Below are 22,088 nucleotides of genomic sequence, written 5' to 3'. Positions count from 1 at the left end.
TTCTAAAGGCCTTTCGGAAAACTACTCAAATCGGGGTCCTCATCAGAGAGGACGGATGGGAGGGACTTACCATGCCATCAGTGACCCTGCTGGACAGACTCAGGCACAGGCCTGGACAACCCACCGCCTGACTGCCCGGCCCTCTAGTTTCCACCCCGGCACAATTTGAGAGCCCCGTTCAAGTACTTACCTCGTTCTGCCAACTGAGACATAGTTCTATCTTTTGACTTTAAAACACATTTTCTTTTTAAGTTTAAATTCGGTTCGTGCATCTGAGGGCCTCAAGTATATGTTTGCTGTCTACTCGGTAAACCATAGCAACCCACAGTACCAGCCTCTCTGTGTCCCCAAGTTTTCGATACAATTATTTCATCTGAGTCAGGATCTCTTCTGCGTCCATTCCCGTATGTCCTGTGTGGCTCATACCACAAGTATAAGAACAGTGTGTGTATTTGATGTGGGAAATAGAGATGTACTGGGGGGGGGGGGGTGCGGGGAATGAGAAATACATAGTCACCCTCCAAAAAACAGTGTATGTCCTGGAGTCCACAGAAGATTCGGAAAAAACACTGTGGCCATCTTGGCATCTTTTCAGATGAAACTATCTTGTGAATCATTCTAAAACTCTCCCCCTTGTATAAATAAAGAGCACTTGCCTTTTGGTTTCTGTTCGGCCAACAAAAATAAAAAACCACAGATGGAGACAGGCTGTCAAAGGGCTTGAGCCACCTCCTGAAATAGGGGAAAAAGTCTTACAAATCTCAAGAACTCCAAGATGTTTTTATTGATTTCAAATTCCAATAGAATGAATATGTTTTATCTAAATATTTTTATCACACAACTGAAACATTTTTTCAGAAATAGAGTTAAATACATCAATCTAGTTACAAATTCTAATATAAAGAGTACAAAATATAATGTTATAAATTGTGTTTAAAAAAAGAAATACAAATTCTATGGTCTTTTGCATTTTACTGCCTCAAAGTATAATTAGCAAAGTTGATGAAGAATGAACATTTTCCCCCGGTCATTTCCCACGGGCATGCTATGGGGCTCGGGACACCTACACCATCACTGGAATCCTGGCCTGGGATGATTTTTCTTGTCTTTTGCCGAGTGAACAAACTGTTCTGCTATTAGAGCTCACCAAATTTAAACGCAGTAAATCAACAGCCACTACCTCCGACACGCAGACATTTGAGAGTGGAAAGGTAAAGTTTAGAAATGCGGTTCTTCTTTCTTACACATTATGGAAAGCTCTCGGGGTTTGGGGTGGTTATTTGTCTTGTTTTAAAGAAGGAATATTGGTAAAGAGAGTCGGGCTATGAAAACCCAGGAGGTGTACTGTTTTTCAGGCACGGACTGACAACTTAGGTCATCCTCTGTGATCCAGAAGACGCTCATCCCAGGAGCCACAGGCTATCTCCTGGGGGAAAGCACGTGAAGCTCCTGGGGCCAGCCTCCTGGAAAGGAACCGAGAGGCGAAACCTGCTACTCGCTGTGTCCACCACGACATCCTAACAAAGTGCTGAGTTTTACATCTGTGTGTGCCTGGGCCTTTATACAGATGTTTACATAACCTTATGCAACGTGACAGAGGGGCCAAATGTGAAGACGGCTCTTGACATACTGGGCAAAATCAGCGTTCTCGTATCTTACCAAGTGGCCATGTGTAATTCCCAGGTCAATTTCCTAGAGCAGCTTCTTTTCAGGAAACCAGTATCTTTCTTGGTTTAAAAAATAAATAAGTAAATATTGGGGAGACCTGTTAAAGCATTTAATACTTTTCCAAACCAAAAAGGCAAAGTCCACTTGGCTTGAAAGTTTGTGCTGCGTTTGGACCAAGGTGAAATTTATCCATCTGAGATTGCCAGAAGACCTTCCCGGGACCAGGCAGAAAAGTGACAGAACAGCTGATGATTTCCCAGAGAAGATGACTTTTCAGAGAATTTAAATGTTCATTCTTCAAATTAAGGAATATGAGTGAATAACCTGAAAGATTTCTATAAGCTCATTATTTGCGTGTTATTTGAAATTCAACAACGAGTAAGAGACGAGAGCGGGGAGGAGGAGAGGGCGAGCAGGGGAGCCAGACCAGCAGAGCCGCGCCAGGGGCAGTCGGAGAGCAGGCGGGGGCGGGGGAGACACACGGAGAAGCCGCGGTGTAGACAACCAAACCCTTTATTGTCTAAGTTACATTAGACGCCAACACTGTAAAAATGCTGTTAAGAAACAAGGAAACAGCAGACTGGCAGAGGTAGTAGAAAGTTTGTAACAGTCAGAAGGTGACTTACAGGAGAGATCACGCGGAAATTATCATCCGAAAAAAAGCGAATCAAAACATATTGGCTAAATAAATAAGAAAACACAAATCATATTAAATACTATGGTCGAACTGACATAAACGCATTAACAAACCGATACAATACTGATGATCTCAGTGGAAGAAAGGACCCGACATCAGGCCCGAACACAGCTTGTCTCGGACGACAGCATTCTCGGGGGGTCCCCTCCCGTCTGTGTAATCAAGTGAAAATCTTATTTCTGTGCTCTGTGCAGCACACGAACGTTTAAACTGACTCGAGTTGCACGCTCTGCCCACCGGACCCCAGGAACGACCCCTTTTCTCCACCAGGCTCCCTGGGAAGAGGTCTCCCCGAGGACACGCCCAGCTCAGAATGCCTGCTGGGCTCCCGCGTGCCACTGCTGAGACATAAAAATGGACACGACACCTCCGTGTCACTTTGGGTACAGAATTTCTTTTAATAACTAAAACACAGAGAAACAGACAGGACTGAATCACTAGCCCCTGTGCATTCCTGAACTGTCACCATTCACTTTCAACCAAGAAAATAAAAGCCAGAAAACGCAGAAATTATCACTTTGGGGAAACTATCGAAATGATCCAACATAAATCAACAGAAAGGCATTTTGATTTCTAAGGTGAACAAAGGAATGTATCTCTGTAATGTATCTTTGCTCAAAATAACTTTACAGAACAGTCAATTACAGCCGCTTTATAGTATCTGCACAGACATTCCTAACGACACCAACACAACAGATAATTCTGGTACACATCTGGTGTAAGAGTATCAGGAAAAAATAAGTAAAAAAAGTATATATATATACACATATATCATGTCAATATATGTATATATACCTGTGTGTGTATAAGCTAGCCAGTTACATTGCATTGTTTGCAAATGCTGCAAAGTAACCTGAACCGTCAAGTAATTTAAACTCAGTAACAAGTAGAATCCAGAACCAAACATCAACTAATAACAACAACAATAATAATAATAATATAATAATAATTCAACAAATCATTAGAACAAGAAAACCACACTTTAGGGGGGGTGTGTGTGTGTGTGTGTGTGTGTTTAAACAAGTCTTTGTATCAGAAGCCCATTTTCTACAAAAACTGCACTAATCCATTACTGTATTAAGTAAACGGTCGCTCTCACCAGTATTAAAGGTTAGGATAATTTCTGTACATGTAAAATTATTGCTTTTTTGAAAAATATATTTAGCATGCTCGTTTTTAATCCATTTCCTGCCTTTACAAAATTTCACAATTAAAAAAAACCTAGTAAAGCTTTTGCAAAAAATTTCACAGAACATTTTCATTCAAGGCAGCAGTAACTTTTGATAATGCATAAAATCATATGTGCAAAAATCTGAAACTCTCAGAAATATTACCATCACACACAGTGTCACGGTAATAGGAAAAGAAAATATTTATATCTGTGGAATACAACGTTCACTGCATACACCGCAAGGTTTAAGATCCTTTGTCACAGGCCTTAACCCCCACCACAAAAACTTGCATTTGCGTGACTGAGGAAGAGGTATATAAAGCCACCCCCACCACGGGCCTGGGGACCCCCACATGCTGGGAACGCAGGTCCTCATCCTGTGGAGGTCCCCAGGCCCAAGAAGAAAAGACACCTACTCGCTGGGGTGGTGCAGGGACAGATGGAACGGGGTAGGCAGAGCAGGGAGGGAGGACGAAGTTCCAGGGCCCCAGCACCTGGTGATCGAGGGCCCCCAATCTGCTCAGGGATTCTCCTGCCATTCCGAAAACAGGTCCAGATCGGGAGGGGTCAGTGGCTAGAGAATTTGTTAAGACAGGCAGTCTTCCTTTGTGAGCAGTTTGCAGAATGTAGCCCTGTTACAAAAAGGTCCTGAGAATAAACAAAGAAGCCTGCTTTTCTTAGTGTTCAACTAGCTCTCTCTTCTGAAGCAGAATATAAGCATTCCCACGGACGTGTTTCCTCGGCCGGACTCACTGAGTACAAGTGGTGGAAAGCAGGAGCAAGCACGTGGGGAATGCACACAGCCCCTGGGGGTGGTGCGACTGAACCTTTGAACAGTGAGGGTCTTGTCGAGGCCCCTACTCCATCACGCCTGGTTTCCACAGCACCTGAAGGCCACCTCCTGCCTCTCTTCATTTACTATTTTAAATACCCACTAAGACAAGGAGAGGCCATAGTATTAACACTTTGCCAACCTCAACTCCACCTCTGCTTGTTCTGACATCACCCCGACAGTCCTTCTGAACGTCGGCGGTTTCTATTACAGTGCTTAGCTTCTTCACTCTGTCCAATACACACAAGAATCTTTTTTCCAGTGTCTCAAACTTGTCTTGAACAATATAGATGCCTTGTGCTCCTACTGTGCCTGCCAATATCACTGTCTATTTTAAGAAAAACATGGGACTATGGTCGATGAGCACATATATGCATATAGAATATCTACATGTAATTCTAGAGTATAGCATCTTCATTTATTTTTAAACATTTAACACGGAGAGGCATCTCTCTTCAGATTCCACTCCAGCACAGCGGCTCCAGGACTGGAGGGGTCCGATCGGCAGTCCTCCAGCTGTTCTTCCGCGGGGTGGCCAGGGTCACTGTTGGGAGGCTGTTGGGGCATCCATGAGGGGACTGCTGACGGCTGTCACAGGGCACCGGGGTATGATGGAAACGTGTCTTTAGGTTCCCTTTCTGAGAGGCACTGTCTGGACGGCATCCGTGTTAGAATGGTCTCTCCCCTGGATGAGAAAAAGGAGACAACAGAAAAGCTCATTTCTGCCTTTTGGTTTCTAAGTGGAGTTTTCTTACTAATTTTCTTATCAACACCCAGGAACACAAACAAGGACCTTCACAGAGCAACCCCATCAGGTCGGCAAAAACCTCCGACGTAAGCTGGAACTCATTTTGCCCGAGCACAACACAGGTTAAGTGTGCCTTCCTGCCTTCCAGAGGCAGCTTTAGGAAATCATTGCCAGTGATTTAGAAAGGATCATTAGACCTCTCCCCCCACTCCACACACAAGAACAGCAAATAACAGCATCTGAACCAGCTTGGGAGAAAAGGTTAAAAAGATGGCGAGATTGGGAGAGGATTCAGAACAGCAACATTCGGTAGCACAAAGCGGATCTCCATGAGAATGACTATTCCAAAACAAGGCCTGAATTCGGGGGCCATACAAACAAACAGTGCAGCTCTCAAAGAGGTCTGTCAGAACCCCAGAGCTTTCAACAATCTCCATAAATAATTACCATGTTGGGAAAATAGAAGAGATATTCTAAAGTCAAGTGAACTACAAGATAAAAATGAGAATAAATGTGAGCCTGCAGCTTTTAAAGAACGCTCTCAAATGACATTTGAAGCATCTCTGTTTGAACAATAGAGTTTACCATCTGAGGACAAAAACAAGAGAGCAAGATTAATCTTACTTAACTGCATTAACCTCCAGCTAAAATCTTGATGAAGTGAAACCGACCGCCTGAAATTAACAAGCATACATAAAATAGAGCTCTCATGTAAAACTCACTGGTTTCTAGCTACGCCTATAGGAACCCCGGAAATAAGTGGCGGGGAGAGGTCTGGTTGACATAATGAATTAAGTGCTTCTCTATCGTTAATAGTTTCAGAAAACTCCTATTTAAAACTGGCCCTGTGTTCGTGACATCTACCAGTCGACATCTGGTGGAAGTCAGAAAGATGCTCAGAATTTTATGGGGGGTACGGGGCTGAGCATAGCGGTACAGACAGCAGTTTATTTGAAATGTAGGAAACAGTAACTGAATGAGAGATGTGATAAAACTTCCTTAAGTAGATGGTGAGTTTCCTGCAGTAAACGGAGAAAGATGTTTTACATTTTCGCACAGCGACATCACGCTGTGGAGAGATTCATCGTCAACTGGCCTCATTCAGAATGAGTTCTAGACACATTCAAGGAAGGGACGGCCTTTGTGTTTACCAAGAGGAAAATACAGGGGAGAGATTGTCAGCTGTCAGGTGACCAGCCTTGAAAGTCCCTAGGACGTGACCATACAAGCAAACAGACTTGCCAGTGATTCCATGAAGTGGGCAAAGAATGCAGGGGAACACGTGCGTTGTGTGTGTCCAGATTTCATATACACAACAGACTACACTCCCAGGTACCCACCTGGCTCTCCCTTCCTTTGGACCAGAACACAAGCTTGTAGTGGGCAGAGTGAGAAAGACCCTTGGGAGCTAACAGGAGATGGCCCTCTCTCCATAAAGAACTTAAGTTTTACACGGCAGGGCCCTGAAAGTTTTAAAAATAATTTACTTATAAAAACTGCAAAATCTAGATAATCCAAATACCTAGATTGTTAAATTTAGTCCATAAATCTGGATGCACAGATGCCCACTTTCTCTTTAGAACTGACAGGATGTGTTCAAATAACACATTTTTTCAGAGAGTCGTTTTCCCTTACTGAGTCATTGGGACCAATACTCTATGACTCAGTACGGCAGGCCCACAGGCTTTTAAGAAATGAAGGACATTCACCGGAGAAACCAGGCGAAGGGGAAAATGCAGCCATAGAAGAAAGGAGCCACAGAAAGGCTTAAATTACATGGACACACAGTATTTTGAGCACATACGTTGTTTTTTACCTCCTACAAAGAAATAGTCAGAAAATGAGAAGCACACTTTCAGAAAACGTGGCTTTTCTTTTCTGTAGCTGTGTGAATTGTGGGCTTTTCAGTCATTATGAAATAAATATTCTCTTTCTTGAAGCCATCTCAGTGTTCTAGGATGGATACTGACTTCTGGAACTTGATGAGGTCTACTTTCTTCCCATCTGCCTTTATAATGGAAGGGGCTGTATATGCGCTCATGTGTGGGGGCCGAGGGACGGCAGACACACAAAAAGCCTGTATGCGCAGGACACACAGGAACCTCTCCACCTTCAGAGGGAGGTCACCTGCTGAACAAGGCTTGCATGTGGTATGGCGCTAAATGCTTAGCAACACGACACACAATACCTTCTTGACCACAATCTGTCCCCAATAAGCCACAAGTAAGCAGGGGCACATATTATGGCGGGTCATTTTGGATAAATCATTAGTTGTATTCATGAATTTTTACAGTATGTTATACTTAAGAAAAATGGGTAATGTGTTTTAAGATGTTTGCTTGGTGTTACAAGAAAATTGCTTAGACAAATGAGCTGAATTTTGAAATTCAATCTGTGATGCTGAGAATATAAAAGTGATACTGAAAACAGATACACATATACTCAACTATACCAATCTACGTGATTTCTCCATCATTTGTATTATAACATCCATAGCTAAAAATGAGACAAATTAGGTTGCTATTTATTTTCTCATTTCCTGTTATTTTGACTAATGGAATTATTTCTCCAGCTTAACTACTTTAAAATAACACTGAGAATAATAAGAAATAAACTATTAATCATAGTCTTAATTCTGGCGAAGACTCCAAACACATCCAAACACCAGATTTCATATTTCAGCAAAAGTTGGTCTGGTCTTTTAAATCGCAGAACCAGAGCGTTGGGGAGAGAGGGTTAATTTTCCTTGGTTTTAAACATTAATTTCTAATGTTTAACAACAATATAATGAAAAAAGAATTTCTCCACAATGCTAAAAAATACCTCCTAGTTTTTTTTCTCTAACATCCATAGGACAATGATACCCATATTTCAGCATATTATTTTTAAAAAAACTGTTTTTTCTAATAATGAATATTGATGATTATTAGAAATTAAACACGTACTCAGTCATGCTAAATATATGACAAAGCCTCCACTTAAATATAAAGTGCCTCCAAGCGGCACTCAGCCATCTGGCTGGAACCCCGGAAAGCCCTTTCAACCTCCTCTGACCTGACACTCTCTCTAAATGACAATATGCATGAACTCCTCCTCTCATTTAGAATTTTTCTTGGGATGTTAGCTATGCTTATGATCAGAAGTATCTTCATGATACAATAAGCACAAACAAGGACTGGAGTGATTAACCCAGCTATGGAGGCTCCACTCTCGAAGATGGCCCCTCACGTCCAGTGCCCAAACCCTTATAACAAACGCAAAAGAATGAGATGCCAGAGAATAGAGACTGTGACACCAACTACCTATTAGAAACCCTATTATTCAGTCCCGATTTTTAACTTTCAAGGACTCAGGAGGCCTTCCACTCTGCCTGCCAGATGAGTGTGTTCATAAAGAAGGACCGCCCCCGGGATCTCCTGCGGAAAGTGTATGCCCGGAACGCAGAAGAGGCTTAACCAGCGTACGCTCAGAAGAGAGACCACTATCCACAACGCACCAAAAGTAAAGCATCTTATTTCTCCTCAAAGTTCATGATCATGCTGACATGACTGAATTTAATCAATTTCAGCATATGTCCCTGGACCTCATGCCTGCTGAACTGTTTCCCTGAGATCCACGGCACATTATGATTTGTTAGAATTATCCAACACAGAAAATTCAAATATTAATATGGCCAAGTAAGGAAGGGTGCTGTATATGGTTGCAAAAAGGAAGTCTGTCCACAGCCTGAGAGAGAGGAGGAAACTACGTCTACGCTGACAACACTTTTCTCAAACTAACAGTTTTCTGTACCCTCCCGTTAAGGAGCAACCAGCAACTAGTCTGTACAAGAGAACCAGACAGATCGGAGCACGTCCAAGCACAGGGCCAGGTTCTGACAAAGCCGCAGACGCCAGGTGAAGGAAACAGCCACTGGTTTGGGTCCCCAGCACAACCTGCTGACGGGTTTGTCTATGAGGGGCGTACCTACACAGGCGTGAGTCTGCGTGCCTACAGGTTCACCTGCGTGCGCGCCACACAAATGCTCACGTCGTGCCTGGTCTCCTCCAGATATTAAGCACAACTGTTCATTTTAGAATACCTGACAGTAACAGGTAGCTCGCTGAAGGCGTGCTCTGCGCCAGGCGCGGTCCCCTTCCGTGTTAACCTTTGCAAGGATACAAGTGAGCAATACTGCTGTCATCATTTTACAGATGAGGAAACTCAGGTGAGAGTCAAAGTCAGAGCCGTCTACTCAAAAGGCCAATATCTTAATATTTACCTTATTCAGGTCCCTCAGAGCAGAATTAGCTGATCTTGACTGAATTTAAATGTTGGCAGCTGTTATATACATCTTCCTGGCCAGCCTCGTTCTTCTCCACTTGGAACCCACCTACTCGGCCACCTGTTGGACATCCCTGGCTGGATCCCAAGAGGCACCTCCAGCTTGGCTGGAACCTGACCTGGAGCGGGTTCTGTCCTGCTCCCCTGCTCCTCCCCAGCGCTGGGGCCTTAAGCCAGAACCTGAAGCCCACGTGAACCCGCTCCTCCTTTTGCATCCTGCATCCCATCCCCAAGTCCTGCTGCCTCCCAAAGCTCTCCATGCCCATCTGCTCTTCCCCGGCCGCACCCAAGCTCGGGCCACCTCTGTGTCTCACTGGGACTCCCCACGTGCCTCCAAGCGGCACTCAGCCATCTGGCTGGAACCCCGGAAAGCCCTTTCAACCTCCTCTGACCTGATACTCTCTCTAAAGACACGCCACGGACGAGTCGTCCCCAGTTCTGGGCTCCGCACATCCTTAGCACGGGCACCGAGGCCTGGGGGGTCTCTCCCGGCTCGTGTCCTGCACCTCAGCCCACCGGCCACCGCTCTCCCTCCTCCAGTCTCGCTGAACTTCACGCCGTTCCTGTAACAGAACATGCTCTTCCACTGGCGTTTGGTGTGGGGGTGGGGGGGGGAAGTGGCGCTCTGCAGGGAGCACCTGTCCTGCTGCCCCCAGAAGGTGTTTCAAACACCCCAGCTCTGGGCTCCAGGGCCCTCGCCACAGCACCGTGCTGCACCGCTGTGCCCTGTTTTCTCATCGAAATACCCACTGCACCTTAAGAACCATAAAAACAGGAAAAATATTTACCTTGTCTCCCCAACATCCTGTCTCCCCAATATTACAGAGCCTGCACACAGCAGGTGCTCAGTAAATACTGTTAACGAGTGATTCAATGATTACTGTAAAACTGATTCCCAAATATTGTTTCAATTAGATAATTTAGCATCTCTTACGTATATCTTTCAAAGTACATCAACCTTAAGTGTCACAGCAAATAATTTCTGCACAAATACAGTGCTGTATGGAAAAACAAAAAAAAAAAAGCCCGTGATTCACAGCTTCGAAAGCCTATAGGAAAAGAATCTGATTTAAATATTAATTAGTTAATGTTAGTAAAGCATGTGAAACATGAGAAAGAATGTGGCGGATAAGTATAATGAGTCCCATTCTAGATATAAAGAACTACAGAATTGTTCCATCAGTCTATAACGCATCCTAAATCTAAGACAGCAATTGCGATTTTTGTATAAACAATGAGAACTACAAGATAAGGAAGAAGGACGCTAAGATTTAAACCTCTACCTATTAGTGATGTGTTTGTCAATTACCCTGGCAGGACATCTCTCCGGGAATTGTTAAAGGCACAGTTCCAGAGTACCTTAAGGAAAATGGAATTTGCTTAGAGAGCCAGAACATCTCATGATTCAGCAACAAAAGCTACTTTAAATGTAACAAAGGACAAAAAGCAGTACCTGAAGACACCATCTCGAGTACAGAATTATACAAACTGGCGGCCTAACTAACTACTAACGAGGGACGCATAGAAAGCCAGCTCAGTTTTACTATCACAGACCTGAACGAGAGGAGACGAAAAGACAGACAGCTGACCCACCGAGGGCCACGCACCAGGAGTTAATCGTTACCGAGACCACAGCAGGAAGCCACTGTCTACATGAAACCAACAGGTTAGCTGGTAATAAGGATAAAACAGCAGAACTTGAATTTATAGAGACAGACAAAAACATAAATACATCTCTTCTCTATCATAATCAAAGATGAGTAACAACTGTTATGAATTGCGAGCAAGACTATAAGGAACATAGAAATAATTTAAACTACAGTCCAAGTGATTTGCTTTGTTGACCCATTTCTCCCTGTGACAGACGCATTTTAAAGAAGCTCAGGTGGAATTAATATGCAGCAAACAAACTGACGTGTGTCCTGAGGAATCTCACTGAGTTATTCGGGGAGCTGCCTGGTGCCCCTGCCCCCGTCCAACACTCTTATCAAAAGCCACGTCTTCAGTGGATTTAATGCTTGCCTGTGTAGGCAGGAACACTCTGGATTGACTCCAGCTGTAATCGCAGTATGTAATTCTCCAATTAGGGCACGACCTTGCTGTTACTGCATCCCACGGACACATCACGGTGACTCCTGTCGTGAGGGGGGTCTTACTTCTGTTAAAAAGGACAGTGCTACCTAATTCGAGTTGAGGTCACATACGTTCAGCAGTCTTTCAATCCAGCATTCAGCAAGATGCTATTTATTCCATAAACTGTCATACTATCATGAAATAACAGCTTTACATTCTAAAACTAGGGGTTTTACTAAGGGAGACAAAAGTCACTTATTAAAAACTACCACAAACGGCAAGGCATTTTGTCAAAGATACATAAAGAAAAGGCTTCTCCCAACAAATAGGAATTCTAAAAATGCACCGAAAAACAAAAACAGCACCCTGATCGGGGCATGTCGTGCTGAGTCAGCTCAACCGTGAACCCGCAGTTGGCCCTCGGCAAAGCCGGCTCTGATCTCCTACCACTCCCTCCCACTGAAACGGGCTGGAGTGATTCCTGAGGTTCCCCTGACGTCTCCATCAGCATCATCATCGTCAGCAACCGCAGATCCCACAGGTGATCCCACTTGCTGGGGAGGGCATACCCCCTGGTCTGACACCCCAACAGGGCCTCCGACGTTTACTCTGGTGGCAAAGAAACCCCCCTTCATTTGCAAAGGGGAGAGCTTGCAGTTACACAATCTTCTAAGGCAACCGGTTAGAAAGCAAGAAAGTTACGTAGAAAATGCTCATGGGAGAACGAGAGGATGGGCGTGACATTCAGTAAGAGGGGTGAGAAGGGAGAAGAGCTCTAAAACCTCGTGCTCTCAGCCCACGGTAAAAGAGGGCCACCTACAGAGGAGCACGCTTCCCTGCCTTACAGCAAGACACGGTATCCCATCGGCATTTGCGTCTAAGAGCTCTGCCACGTGTTGTGGATACTGAATGGTTTACATACCAAGGCCACAGATCTACAGTAACACACATTATACGTACATGCAAACAAGTGCTTTGAGGCACCATGGCTGTGCCAGGGTGTGCGTAACACAGATAATCAAACCAGAAGAGGACACAGCCACAAAACGCCATGTTCAGCAGAACACTTCTTATGGAGCAAAACAAAAATTCTGTTCTGAAGGAAGGAGACAAAGCATAATCTGTTCTCAAGCAAGTTTACATGCAGAAACATCTTGTGTGGAAAAGTACGAATTTCTAGTGTTTTAAAGCCACCACCAGTGTCTCCCAACTCCCTCGTCCCCAGCAAGATGGAAAGTAGCTGCATTGACCTCATCCACATAATCTTGGCTCGGAGACCTTCAGTGTCTATCAACCGCCTACACGCTGCCCGGAAGGACTGGGTTCTAAGTCAAAGTACCCTAAAATTATTGACAGAGCTCCTCAAAGACCATTTGGTGCTTTCGTGATGAACATCATGGCGCACCTTTTTCCAGTGACCACATTAAAACCCAAACACCCAATTAATCAGAAGACCTACTTGTCTGGGGGCATCTGTGGAGGTGGCGTGGGCATCAGCACCTCGGAGACCATTAGACTCAAACGCCTCTGTGGGAACAAGGGGGTGCGTTAGCAGATGAACACGCAGGCTCCATCACGCCACCACACTAAAGGAGTCCATTAAACATTAAGCACTTCACAAAAAAAGACACCAGCGCCTAGCCTGTGGCCGGAAAATACCAATTTACCGTAACACTTACTGTAAGAGATTGTGAGGATGCTGCCCGGGGCCACTGCCCTTTTTAATTCAGACTCTGCTGCTGAAGAAAGTCATCACTGACAACATTAATTATCAGTGTGTGTGCAGAGGGACCCTCCTCCTGCATTACTTACCATTTGGCCTCTGTCATTCTGCATCAGACTGGCTTATGTATGCATCCTTCACACTTCTGATAAAGAACGCTGGTCTTGTCTCCCTGGGGCTGGGTGGTGTCTTCACACACCCGGCTCTCAGCCTGATGTGGTCTCAGGAGAGCTCTTTACAAAAAGGCCCAGGGACTGGACCATCTATCGCTGACCAGTCCAAAAGGGGGCCTGGGCATACACCCCAGCAGCCAGTCACTGCCAACGAGGAACCGTTGCCGTGTGCCATGCTGAAAGGGTGCTTTGATTTCAGTGTGTGCTGGTGGCAGCACACCTCGTTAGCATATTCACGTCTGAGGAGTCTACTCCCTAATTAAAATGGAACATTTGCAAATAGGCTTATCCCAAATTAAACCACACAGCACTGGGATGCAAAGAAAAATTCCTTTCAGGTGCTGGACAGGAGAGTCAAGTGTGTAATCGCAGAAGAGGACACGTTCCCCCCACCTCACAGCGAGATTTATACATGTCACCGAGCGTGGAGAATGGAACAACCAGCAGGGGGACCTCACTCCCCCACACCCTCCTTGGGTACGCAGATGGCCATGGGATGTCAGAGTGGCGGGTGGGGTACCTGCATGAGCCCGCATGTGGGTCCTGAGGTGGCTGGGCTGGTGGAAGCACTTCCCACACTCCACGCAGACGAAGTCTCCCGGCCGGGCCTGTGTCCGGAGCGTCCCTGGTGGCGGTGGCCGTGGGTGGGTGCAGGTGAGGCGGCAGGGGGATTGGGGGGGGAGGGGGCGGGCGAGAGGAAAACATCATTAGTCTGTCTGGCATGTCACGGTGGAGGTACCTCCAGGCCTTGAGTGACAACTGCCAGCCTTCCTCGAGGCTCCCTGACAGCCAGGCGCACGCAGGACCACGAGGGAGCATAAATCAGAGCAAATTAACACCCCCCGAAGCGCGGTGTGGCGGCCTGTCAGGTGGGCCTGAAGTGGCTGGAGGCTCCCGCCACCAAGGGCTCTATCAGTAGCTTGTCACGTAAGTCGAGGGACGCTGTGTGTCAGGCCGGCGCAAGGACCAGGATGCTGTAGGGCCACACCCCAGGGCCCCAGGCCCTTGGCCCCTCACCCATGTGGGGGCTCCAAGCACAGATGGGACGCCTGGGAATGAGCCCAGTCCTAAAGCACTGGCTGCAGCTTCCCTCCGTCCTGAGCCTGAAAGACACGCCCACCTTTCTCAGAAAGGGAGGCAGAGGCCGCGGACTAGTCTGGGCAGCCGCCTGTCCTGGTTCGGGGCGCCTCTCTGAAGAAAAGGCTAATTTGTCACACGATGTAGCTCCAGAGAGATTTCCCTGAGCCTGATATTCGCTGTTAGGCTCAGTGGTAACTCAACTCAATGGAAAAACAAAAAGCAGAAATACTAACTAGGAAAGGTTACCCCTAAAATGACAATTTTTCTTCAATGATGCTCCTTGAGCTGAGGTTTCTGGACCTGAGTCTGAAAGTGGGGTGTAAAAGGCAAATGAAAGGAGGACAAGGGGTCTGAGTCAAATAAGCAGAAACCAAATCCTGCTGCTTCTTACCCTAACTCAGAGTGCCTCAACAGGCAAAAATAATGTAAAGTCATTTTTACACTACGGAGACAACCAAAGAAATGCATGAACGGCAAGGCAGATCTTGTCAGATTTCTCATCGGACACGTCATGAACAGGAGTCGTGGAGAAATTTAAGAACTTGCCCACAAAGTTCTCAATTTCCCACTGCCTCATTCAGGAACACAGAAAGAATAATAAGGCATTTTAACTAGCACTGGTCTCATTGTCATTAATGAAAAACCACTTACTAATGGGGACAGGTGCCCCACTCGCTGTGAAACATCCAAACCGTGACCAGGCCAGAGCGGCTCCGGGTGCCGGCTGCTCCGTGTTACTGCGACTGCGTGCGTCCTCTTCCCAAGAGTCTTAACCGAGCATGCTGGGTGGAAGGAAAGCTCAGGAGGGCTGTCTCTGGATGATCTATGCAGGCCTAGGCCCAAGAGTGGGCCTGGGGGCTCCTAAGGGTGCCCAGACACCCCACATCCACAGAGTTTGGAGTATACATATCTATCTCAAAATGTCACCACTGTCAATCACTAATTCAATATGTCTTTCAGGAAGATGCTTCCTTCCTCTTATTCTGGTCCAGGAAAACCTCAACTTCAAAAGCAATTTTGTTCCCCATTCCTTTTCATTATAAGCACTATGCAGTTGGAGTTCCTAAGAGAACAAGCTCTGAAATTACTTCGTGGTCTGGATTTTTCTAAGTTCATCGGACTATGTCTCAATCTAGATTCTAACTATGCCTACCCAGGATACCTATGAACGATGGCAATAAGCAAGATGGCATTTGCATCTGACATTCACAACGTTCAAAAACTAAGTCATTATAATACTTTTTTCTAAGTAGTTCTTTTAGCTGGCTATTTCCTATCCAAACTAGCAGCAGAAAAAACAAAGCACTTCTATCCCTATTTCCCTGAATTAAGTAGGCATCAGCATGTGCATCCACTACACACACACACACACACACACACACACACAGTGTACTCGTGCATTTTACCATATCACTTTCTCTTTACTTTTTAAAGAAAAGACCCTTGCCCTTTATGGTCAATAATATTATGCCCAAGCTACTACAAAATTCTGAGTTAATCAAAAAGGTTATAAACTTCATTTGAATTGAAGACTACCTGGTGAGCAGACAGCTCTACTCTCTGACCTAGAAACTCAGGCTGTATATAGGAAAGTGCAGAGGCCTCGGAATATTCCAGAGGCACGTGCAGACTCTTCTCCACAGCCCGGCACACTTAACTTCAGGATGCTGTAGTACGCCCATCCCGGGGGAGCAGGAGGCTGGGAAGATCCTGCAAACAGCTGACAAACATTCAAACAAAGGAAGTACGGTCCTTCCTCATTGTCATATTAATGTGTCCTTACTATAAATGATTTTTTTAAGTCCCAATTAAGAAAGACCTTTATATATTATTCTATCTAGGATCATCCTATTCTATTATCTTCAATTTTTTATTCTAAAATACATATAATATAGGCCAGCCACAAAGTCTGGAAACATGGAAAATTTGTTATCTTACTACTATTCTATCAACAAACCATTCAGGTTATACTCATATATGTTTCCAGACTTGATAGCCACACTGTAAGAACTGTAGAAAATGTCGCGTTTTTCAGAAATCGAAATCTATAACGATGTGCACCTGAAATTTATATGCTGTTATAAACCAATGTTACCTCAATAAATAAATAAAATAAACAAAGGCACAAAAAAAAGAAAAGAAAACGTAGCATTTTTCCCTCTTAAAGGGTTAGCGTGCAGGCCCCTAAGGAAAGTGACGAGGATCATGTCCGTGTGTCGTCCTTTCCCTTCTCAGGGCTTCTAGACCATCCAGTTCCACATAAACGTCATGCCGTCAAAACACACATGGGGAAAAGTTCTCTGAGAATTCTCTTTCTTAAATTCTGAAAAAACGTGTGTCTTTTCGGCCTCTCCTGATAGAGATGTTCTCTGCTTAAGTAGAACACATCCAGTGAAAAGCCACAGCATCACTCCGGCTCCACGACTAGGTGACACACGCCATCGATGCATGCCTCTTCTTTAAGAAGGTTCTCGTCTGCACAGGTCTGCCTTCCCTAGCACAAGGGGCCCTACGACAGGACATTCAATCAGTGGCCTGCACGGAGAGGTTACGACCTTCGGCTCTGCAGACGACACCCCAAATGCGCCAGACGACCAAATCAGATCCAGAAAGTGCGGACAGACTCACCGACTGGGACAAGCCCAAAGATTATTTTGAAGAGAGATGAATTCAATAAAATTTGAGATTTGTGACGCAAAACTCAACTGTGTAATGCTTAGGAAGGAATGGGTGCCTAGCAACAAGTGGACAACAGAAGCTCAGAAAGTTTGGTGACTGGAGCATTCAGTCATGTGTCAGGAATGCCATGTTTTGTTGGCGGCAGCTATTTCCTCGGCTGCAGAAACAGAGGTAGAGTGTCCGTAACAGGAAACATTAACACTCTGGTCGCCTCTCAAACAGTCAGACCGCGCCAAGCCCGCTGGATTTCCTTCCAGCTACAAGAGCGTCATAAACAAACATGCAAAAAAGGAGAAAGGAAGTGTGGAGGTCCTGGAGGCCAGGAAGGGACTGCTGAAGATCGCCATCAGGGTGCCGGAGCCTGAGACGGGCCCCAGGAAAGACGGAGGGCGGCGTTGGAAGACTCAGCAGACTGCCACGCCCAGGAGCTCTCGGCTTGCTCTCATCGGCCCACACATCGGGACCAGGAGCCACAGAGCTCCAGCAGAGAGAAAGGGGCCGTCCGGGGGGAGCGGGTCCCTCCTCACCAGGACGTTCAGTACCCGCAGGCACGCCGGCCAAAGTACTTCGACAAGCCAATCTCAGTTCTTCCCTAAACCCGGGAAGCTATGGTTCTAAAAGTGTGCTTATTAACTAGCGTATGAAGGCCAAAAATTTTAAAACACTTCCCTTAAGAAACCCCCATCAGAGTGACCTTTAACACCATAAATTTGCTGCCTTACACCTAACTATATTTCAGTGTGCACATTAGAAGGGTAAATAGTCCAAGAAGAACATACATGATTTATGGACAATTTCACGTTTTCCATATTTGAAAGATAAATATTTAACCTCTCTCTAAAAAAAAAAAAAAAAGCCTTAGAATCATTTACTGAAAAAATTTGAAGGAAAAGGAAAACATTTCAGGCTACTTTGACTTCAAATTCTGTCATCTGAAATTCTCAAATCCGTAACTTAAAACTCACTTCTACTTTTTGGGGGTGGGGGGTGGGGAAGAAACAACAATGTAGGCCCACAGGACGGCACAAAGGGCCTTTAAAAACTGGGTATGCCGCTTACTAGGTGTAAATTGGCAGCTTTAGAACTGTGTGATTCTTATAGGCCATTAGGGTGTAAGTAATTAAATTACAAGTCCGGTTTACTAAGTGGAAGTCATTAAAACACTGGTGCACACATCTGGCCCACTCCCCTGGGAGGCTGCAGTCACGGCGAAGGACTGGACCGACGGCCAAGGGGAAGAACCCAGGGTCCCCGCTGAGACTCGCTGGTCACTTCATGTCAAAAACTTCTTGGCTTTAGGGTCTAAGAAAACCCACATCCAAAGAAATGAGGTTGGCGTGAGATCCAAAAGGCCAACCAATATGCCTTTATTCCATTTCATAGCAATAATCTGTGTGATTGGAAAATATCGCTAAAACTGTGTAAAGCTCACTTTATTTAAGTGAAACATGAAAACGCTAAGCCATGTGGCCGCTGCCTTTTACCGCCAGCTTGCCAAGGGGCATGTGCCCAGTTACACCTTAAGCACAGAGCACTTTGCCAGGAGAAGGGACGAGAACCTCACACAGGACACACCAGTGCTCGCTGCGTCTGATGAACACCTCTGCGTAAAGCCTCCCACAGCCTCCGAACTCCCAGGCCCTCAGCTTCATTCTAGAAAGTTCACAGTAAGCGCTGGCACGGAGCAAGAGCCACAGAGCTCCATGCAACTTGAAACAGGACAAACGCCAGCCACGAATGAGGGCCCACTGGCAAAATCTCTCAGACTGTGGGACACCTGAGCTTTCCCCTATTTGAAAAACACCTTAGTTTTCCTTTAAGAGTAAACACGAACCAAGGGCATCGCTCCATCCCGAGCCTGACCATCCCGAGCCTGAGGGCCCAAAGGTTCCATAAGTCATGGGAGAAAAGCAGAGACCCACATTCATCCGCAGTGGATTTGGGGTGCCTCTCTGTTGACACACTTCTCTCAAACGTTGAACCACATCCTCCAAAAGTGCTCCCAACATCCTGGAATTTGAGGGACCAGATCTGAAAGGTCACTGTAAATGGTAATCCACTCTAAGGAATGACAGGTGCAGGATGTACAATTCTGTCCAAAGAAGGCTCAGGACCACCCAGGTAACAAGCTCAGGAACAGAGCTCCCTGCGGGTTTGTGTTTGCCTGGTGTTTTTGGTTTTTAATAGGAAATACTGAGATTTCCCAGTGTTCTGGACGTTAAGTGAGAGTACCTCCACTTTACAATCAAGAACAACGGCACCATACCCAATGCACGCATTCACGGAGCGTGCGGAGACTGCTGGCAAGTCCTTAATACCAATACTTGAAGGGACCAATACCAAAATACTGGAGGAAAGGAAGATAACCATTTAAGGTATATTTTTTCTGGAATTCTAGCACAAGTCAATTCCCCAAACTTTATATGGTAGGTGCACACGCGGCCAGGCTCTGCTTACCTATGCTGGAGCACTGATAGCTATTTTTTAATCATATGTGTATAAAAATAAAACATAATCGCTTCCAATGAACATTCTCGTCCTTTGAGAGACAAGGGACAAGGAATATCTACGGACTCTGTTTAAAATGACCAAGTGCAGTGCCATCAAGGGCGCCTGCTCCTGTCAACCTTCAGCATGGAGGAGACATAACCGGATTTTCAAATCCACACGGCCAGGAGGGAAGCCCTGCAGGGCCACGGGTTAAGATGCCCACGGACACCAGGCAGGCACCCCCACAGGCTGAGTGACGGGCGGGGGAGGCAGCACACATCTGCCGTGCTCTGGGGCGGGCAGGGGGGCAACGGGTGGGCTGTGCTCCCTTCTGCACTGAGACACACAGCAGGTGGGCAGCACGGCGACCTTCCCAGGAGAGGCCCCCCCCCCCCCGCCGTGGGGTCCACGGAGGCTGACCGCGTGGCGGTGTCCACGGGGGCTGGCGGGGAGGGGGCCCGCACGTCTTACCTCTGTGCTCCAGCGCAGGGCCGTTGGCACCCCAGCTCTGGTAGAGGGAAGCGAAGTCCTTTGGAATGTACGTCTTAAAGATATTGAGGATATCCAGGCGCTTCTCGTGGCCCTCGGACGCAGGCTCCGGCTTGATGGAGTGCAGGACGGGCTGGGCCTGCAGGACTGCGTTCCCTCTGGAGCCCGCCCCACAGCTGGCCAGCGGACGCAGCTCCTGACCGGCCTTGGAGGGGGGCTCTCGGGGAGGTAGAGGGGGGCCCCCATCACCTTTCACATGCAGCTGACCCTGAGACTGAGGACTGAATTTGGCTTTCAGGGGGTCCGGGGCACTGTGCTTATTTGGGGGGCCAAGCCCGGCCCCCGTCGGGGGGATGACATACTTGTCCCCTGGCCTGCTGTTGGCCGGGAGCTGGGAGCCCGCCCGGGCAATGACAGTGGGCGTGGGGGTGGCATTTCTGCTGAAGCCACCCCCGCCTGCCGCGGGCCCTGGTCTGGGGCTGACCTCCTGCTTGGGCTTTGGCGGGGGCAGCTGTGCTGGGCCACCGTGCTGCTCCGGGCCGTGGCCAGGTTTGGTCTGCCTATGCCCGTCGGGGCCGGCCGTCCACAGAGCGCAGGGGCCCCCGCCAGGGCTCTCCTTGCTCTTAGGTATGCTAGCGGCTTTCACGCCCAGAGGTGAGGAGCTGCCTTTGAGCCCTGGTGCCCCACCCGGCACCTGAGTGCGTGTGAACCGAGCAATGGGCAGAGGCTGGCACTCTTTGCCCCCTAGGGCGGGTGGGGGGCCCGTGCGTCCACTCCGGGCAAGGAAAACCAAGTTGTTTCTGATGCTTTTGTAACCGTTGGGCTGAATCCACTGGGGGGCCATGGAGTTGCAGCTGACCCTGTGCCAGATGCGTTTGTGCATCCACAGGACCTCGGGGTAGTACGTCTTGTGGCTGCAGTAAGGACACGGGTGAACGGCCAGAGCAGCTTGAAGGGCGGAGGCCAACTCCTTATGGCTGGGGTCATCCCGGGTCGACCGCTCGCTGAGGTCTAGCGGGATCAGGTCTGGGGCTGGCGCCCTTTTTCCTCCCCCAGAAAGCTCCTTATTGTGCAAATCAGACAGCTTCTCTTTTGGGTGGCTAGCCTGGCTCTCTGACAAGAGCTGCACATCTGCTCCTTCCAGAAAAGTCTGATCCGAACCTGATGGGAAGTTTGCAGTGTCCCTCGAGCTGGGGACCTCTTGCTTGGGACGAAACGCTGGCATCTTTAAGTCCATGGAAAACCTAGGCTGCTCTGGTCTCTTGGGAGTTTCTCTGTTGTTGTTTTCAAGTGCAGACACGGAGGCGGCGACCCCCGCTCTGGGCTCACTGGCGTCTCTGCCTGACGTGTGATCGCCACGTGTGCCACTCTGGTCTCCGTTGGAGAGCACGGTCGCGGCCACCCCCTCGGCAAAGCAGCAGCGGTGTGGCCTTCCCCCTGAGGATCAAAATGTAAAATGTGACGTTACCATTTCTCATCAAAACACACAGAAAGACAGAGCCGCACGCGCAGAGGGGAACGCGCGTGGTTGGATGACAGCGGACGTTTCCAGAAGGGTCGGCTCTCAGAAAGCCCTGGGAGAGCTGACCAAACTTGAAGGCAGTGGGATGGGATTTGGGGGGGCCCTTCTCTTTTCAACTGATTAAATGACTCAACATGGCGGCCTATCTAGTTACCTGTAATTACAGTTACTAGTTAACAGAGGGTGACCAATTACATCAAAAACCAGGAAAAAGACTTAACCCTTCCTAACAGCATAAGGCTTCCCATGGCCTCCAAAGACCTCTCTGAATGCAGCCTCCTTAGGGCGCCCGTGGACTGCACAGTCGCCCCAACCCTCTAAGGGAGGAAGACTCCCAGAGGCTCAGACACAGCCCCCGGTCACGGAGGCAGGACGGGACAGAGCTGACCCTGCCCCGGGATCCCTCAGACACTGCTGGGC

The 22,088-nt window shown here is 47.2% G+C and overlaps 1 protein-coding gene across 8 annotated transcripts in view; it reads right to left on the bottom strand.

The window, feature by feature from the left end:
* Nucleotides 1-254: 254 nt before the first annotated feature.
* ZNF516 (zinc finger protein 516) overlaps nt 255-22,088 on the bottom strand; it is a 123,584-nt gene continuing 101,750 nt past the window's right edge. For 6 of the 8 annotated variants that reach the window (XM_044744039.2, XM_070512844.1, XM_070512843.1 and 3 more), the window contains exons 3-6: nt 20,129-21,583; nt 13,929-14,033; nt 12,972-13,039; nt 255-5,053 (exon numbers count right to left, since the gene is read on the bottom strand). In XM_044744039.2, coding sequence (XP_044599974.2) covers nt 4,994-5,053; nt 12,972-13,039; nt 13,929-14,033; nt 20,129-21,583 — 1,688 coding nt within the window. In that variant the 3' untranslated portion in view covers nt 255-4,993. The remainder of the gene's footprint in view (nt 5,054-12,971; nt 13,040-13,928; nt 14,034-20,128; nt 21,584-22,088) is intronic. The other 2 variants (XM_070512848.1, XM_070512849.1) reach the window with 2 other exon arrangements.

Source organism: Equus asinus, chromosome 7 (genome assembly GCF_041296235.1).
Source record: "Equus asinus isolate D_3611 breed Donkey chromosome 7, EquAss-T2T_v2, whole genome shotgun sequence".
Lineage (NCBI taxonomy): Eukaryota > Metazoa > Chordata > Mammalia > Perissodactyla > Equidae > Equus > Equus asinus.
The sequence above is the reverse complement of the archived record's forward strand: the minus strand, read 5'-3'. Positions and strand labels throughout refer to the sequence as shown.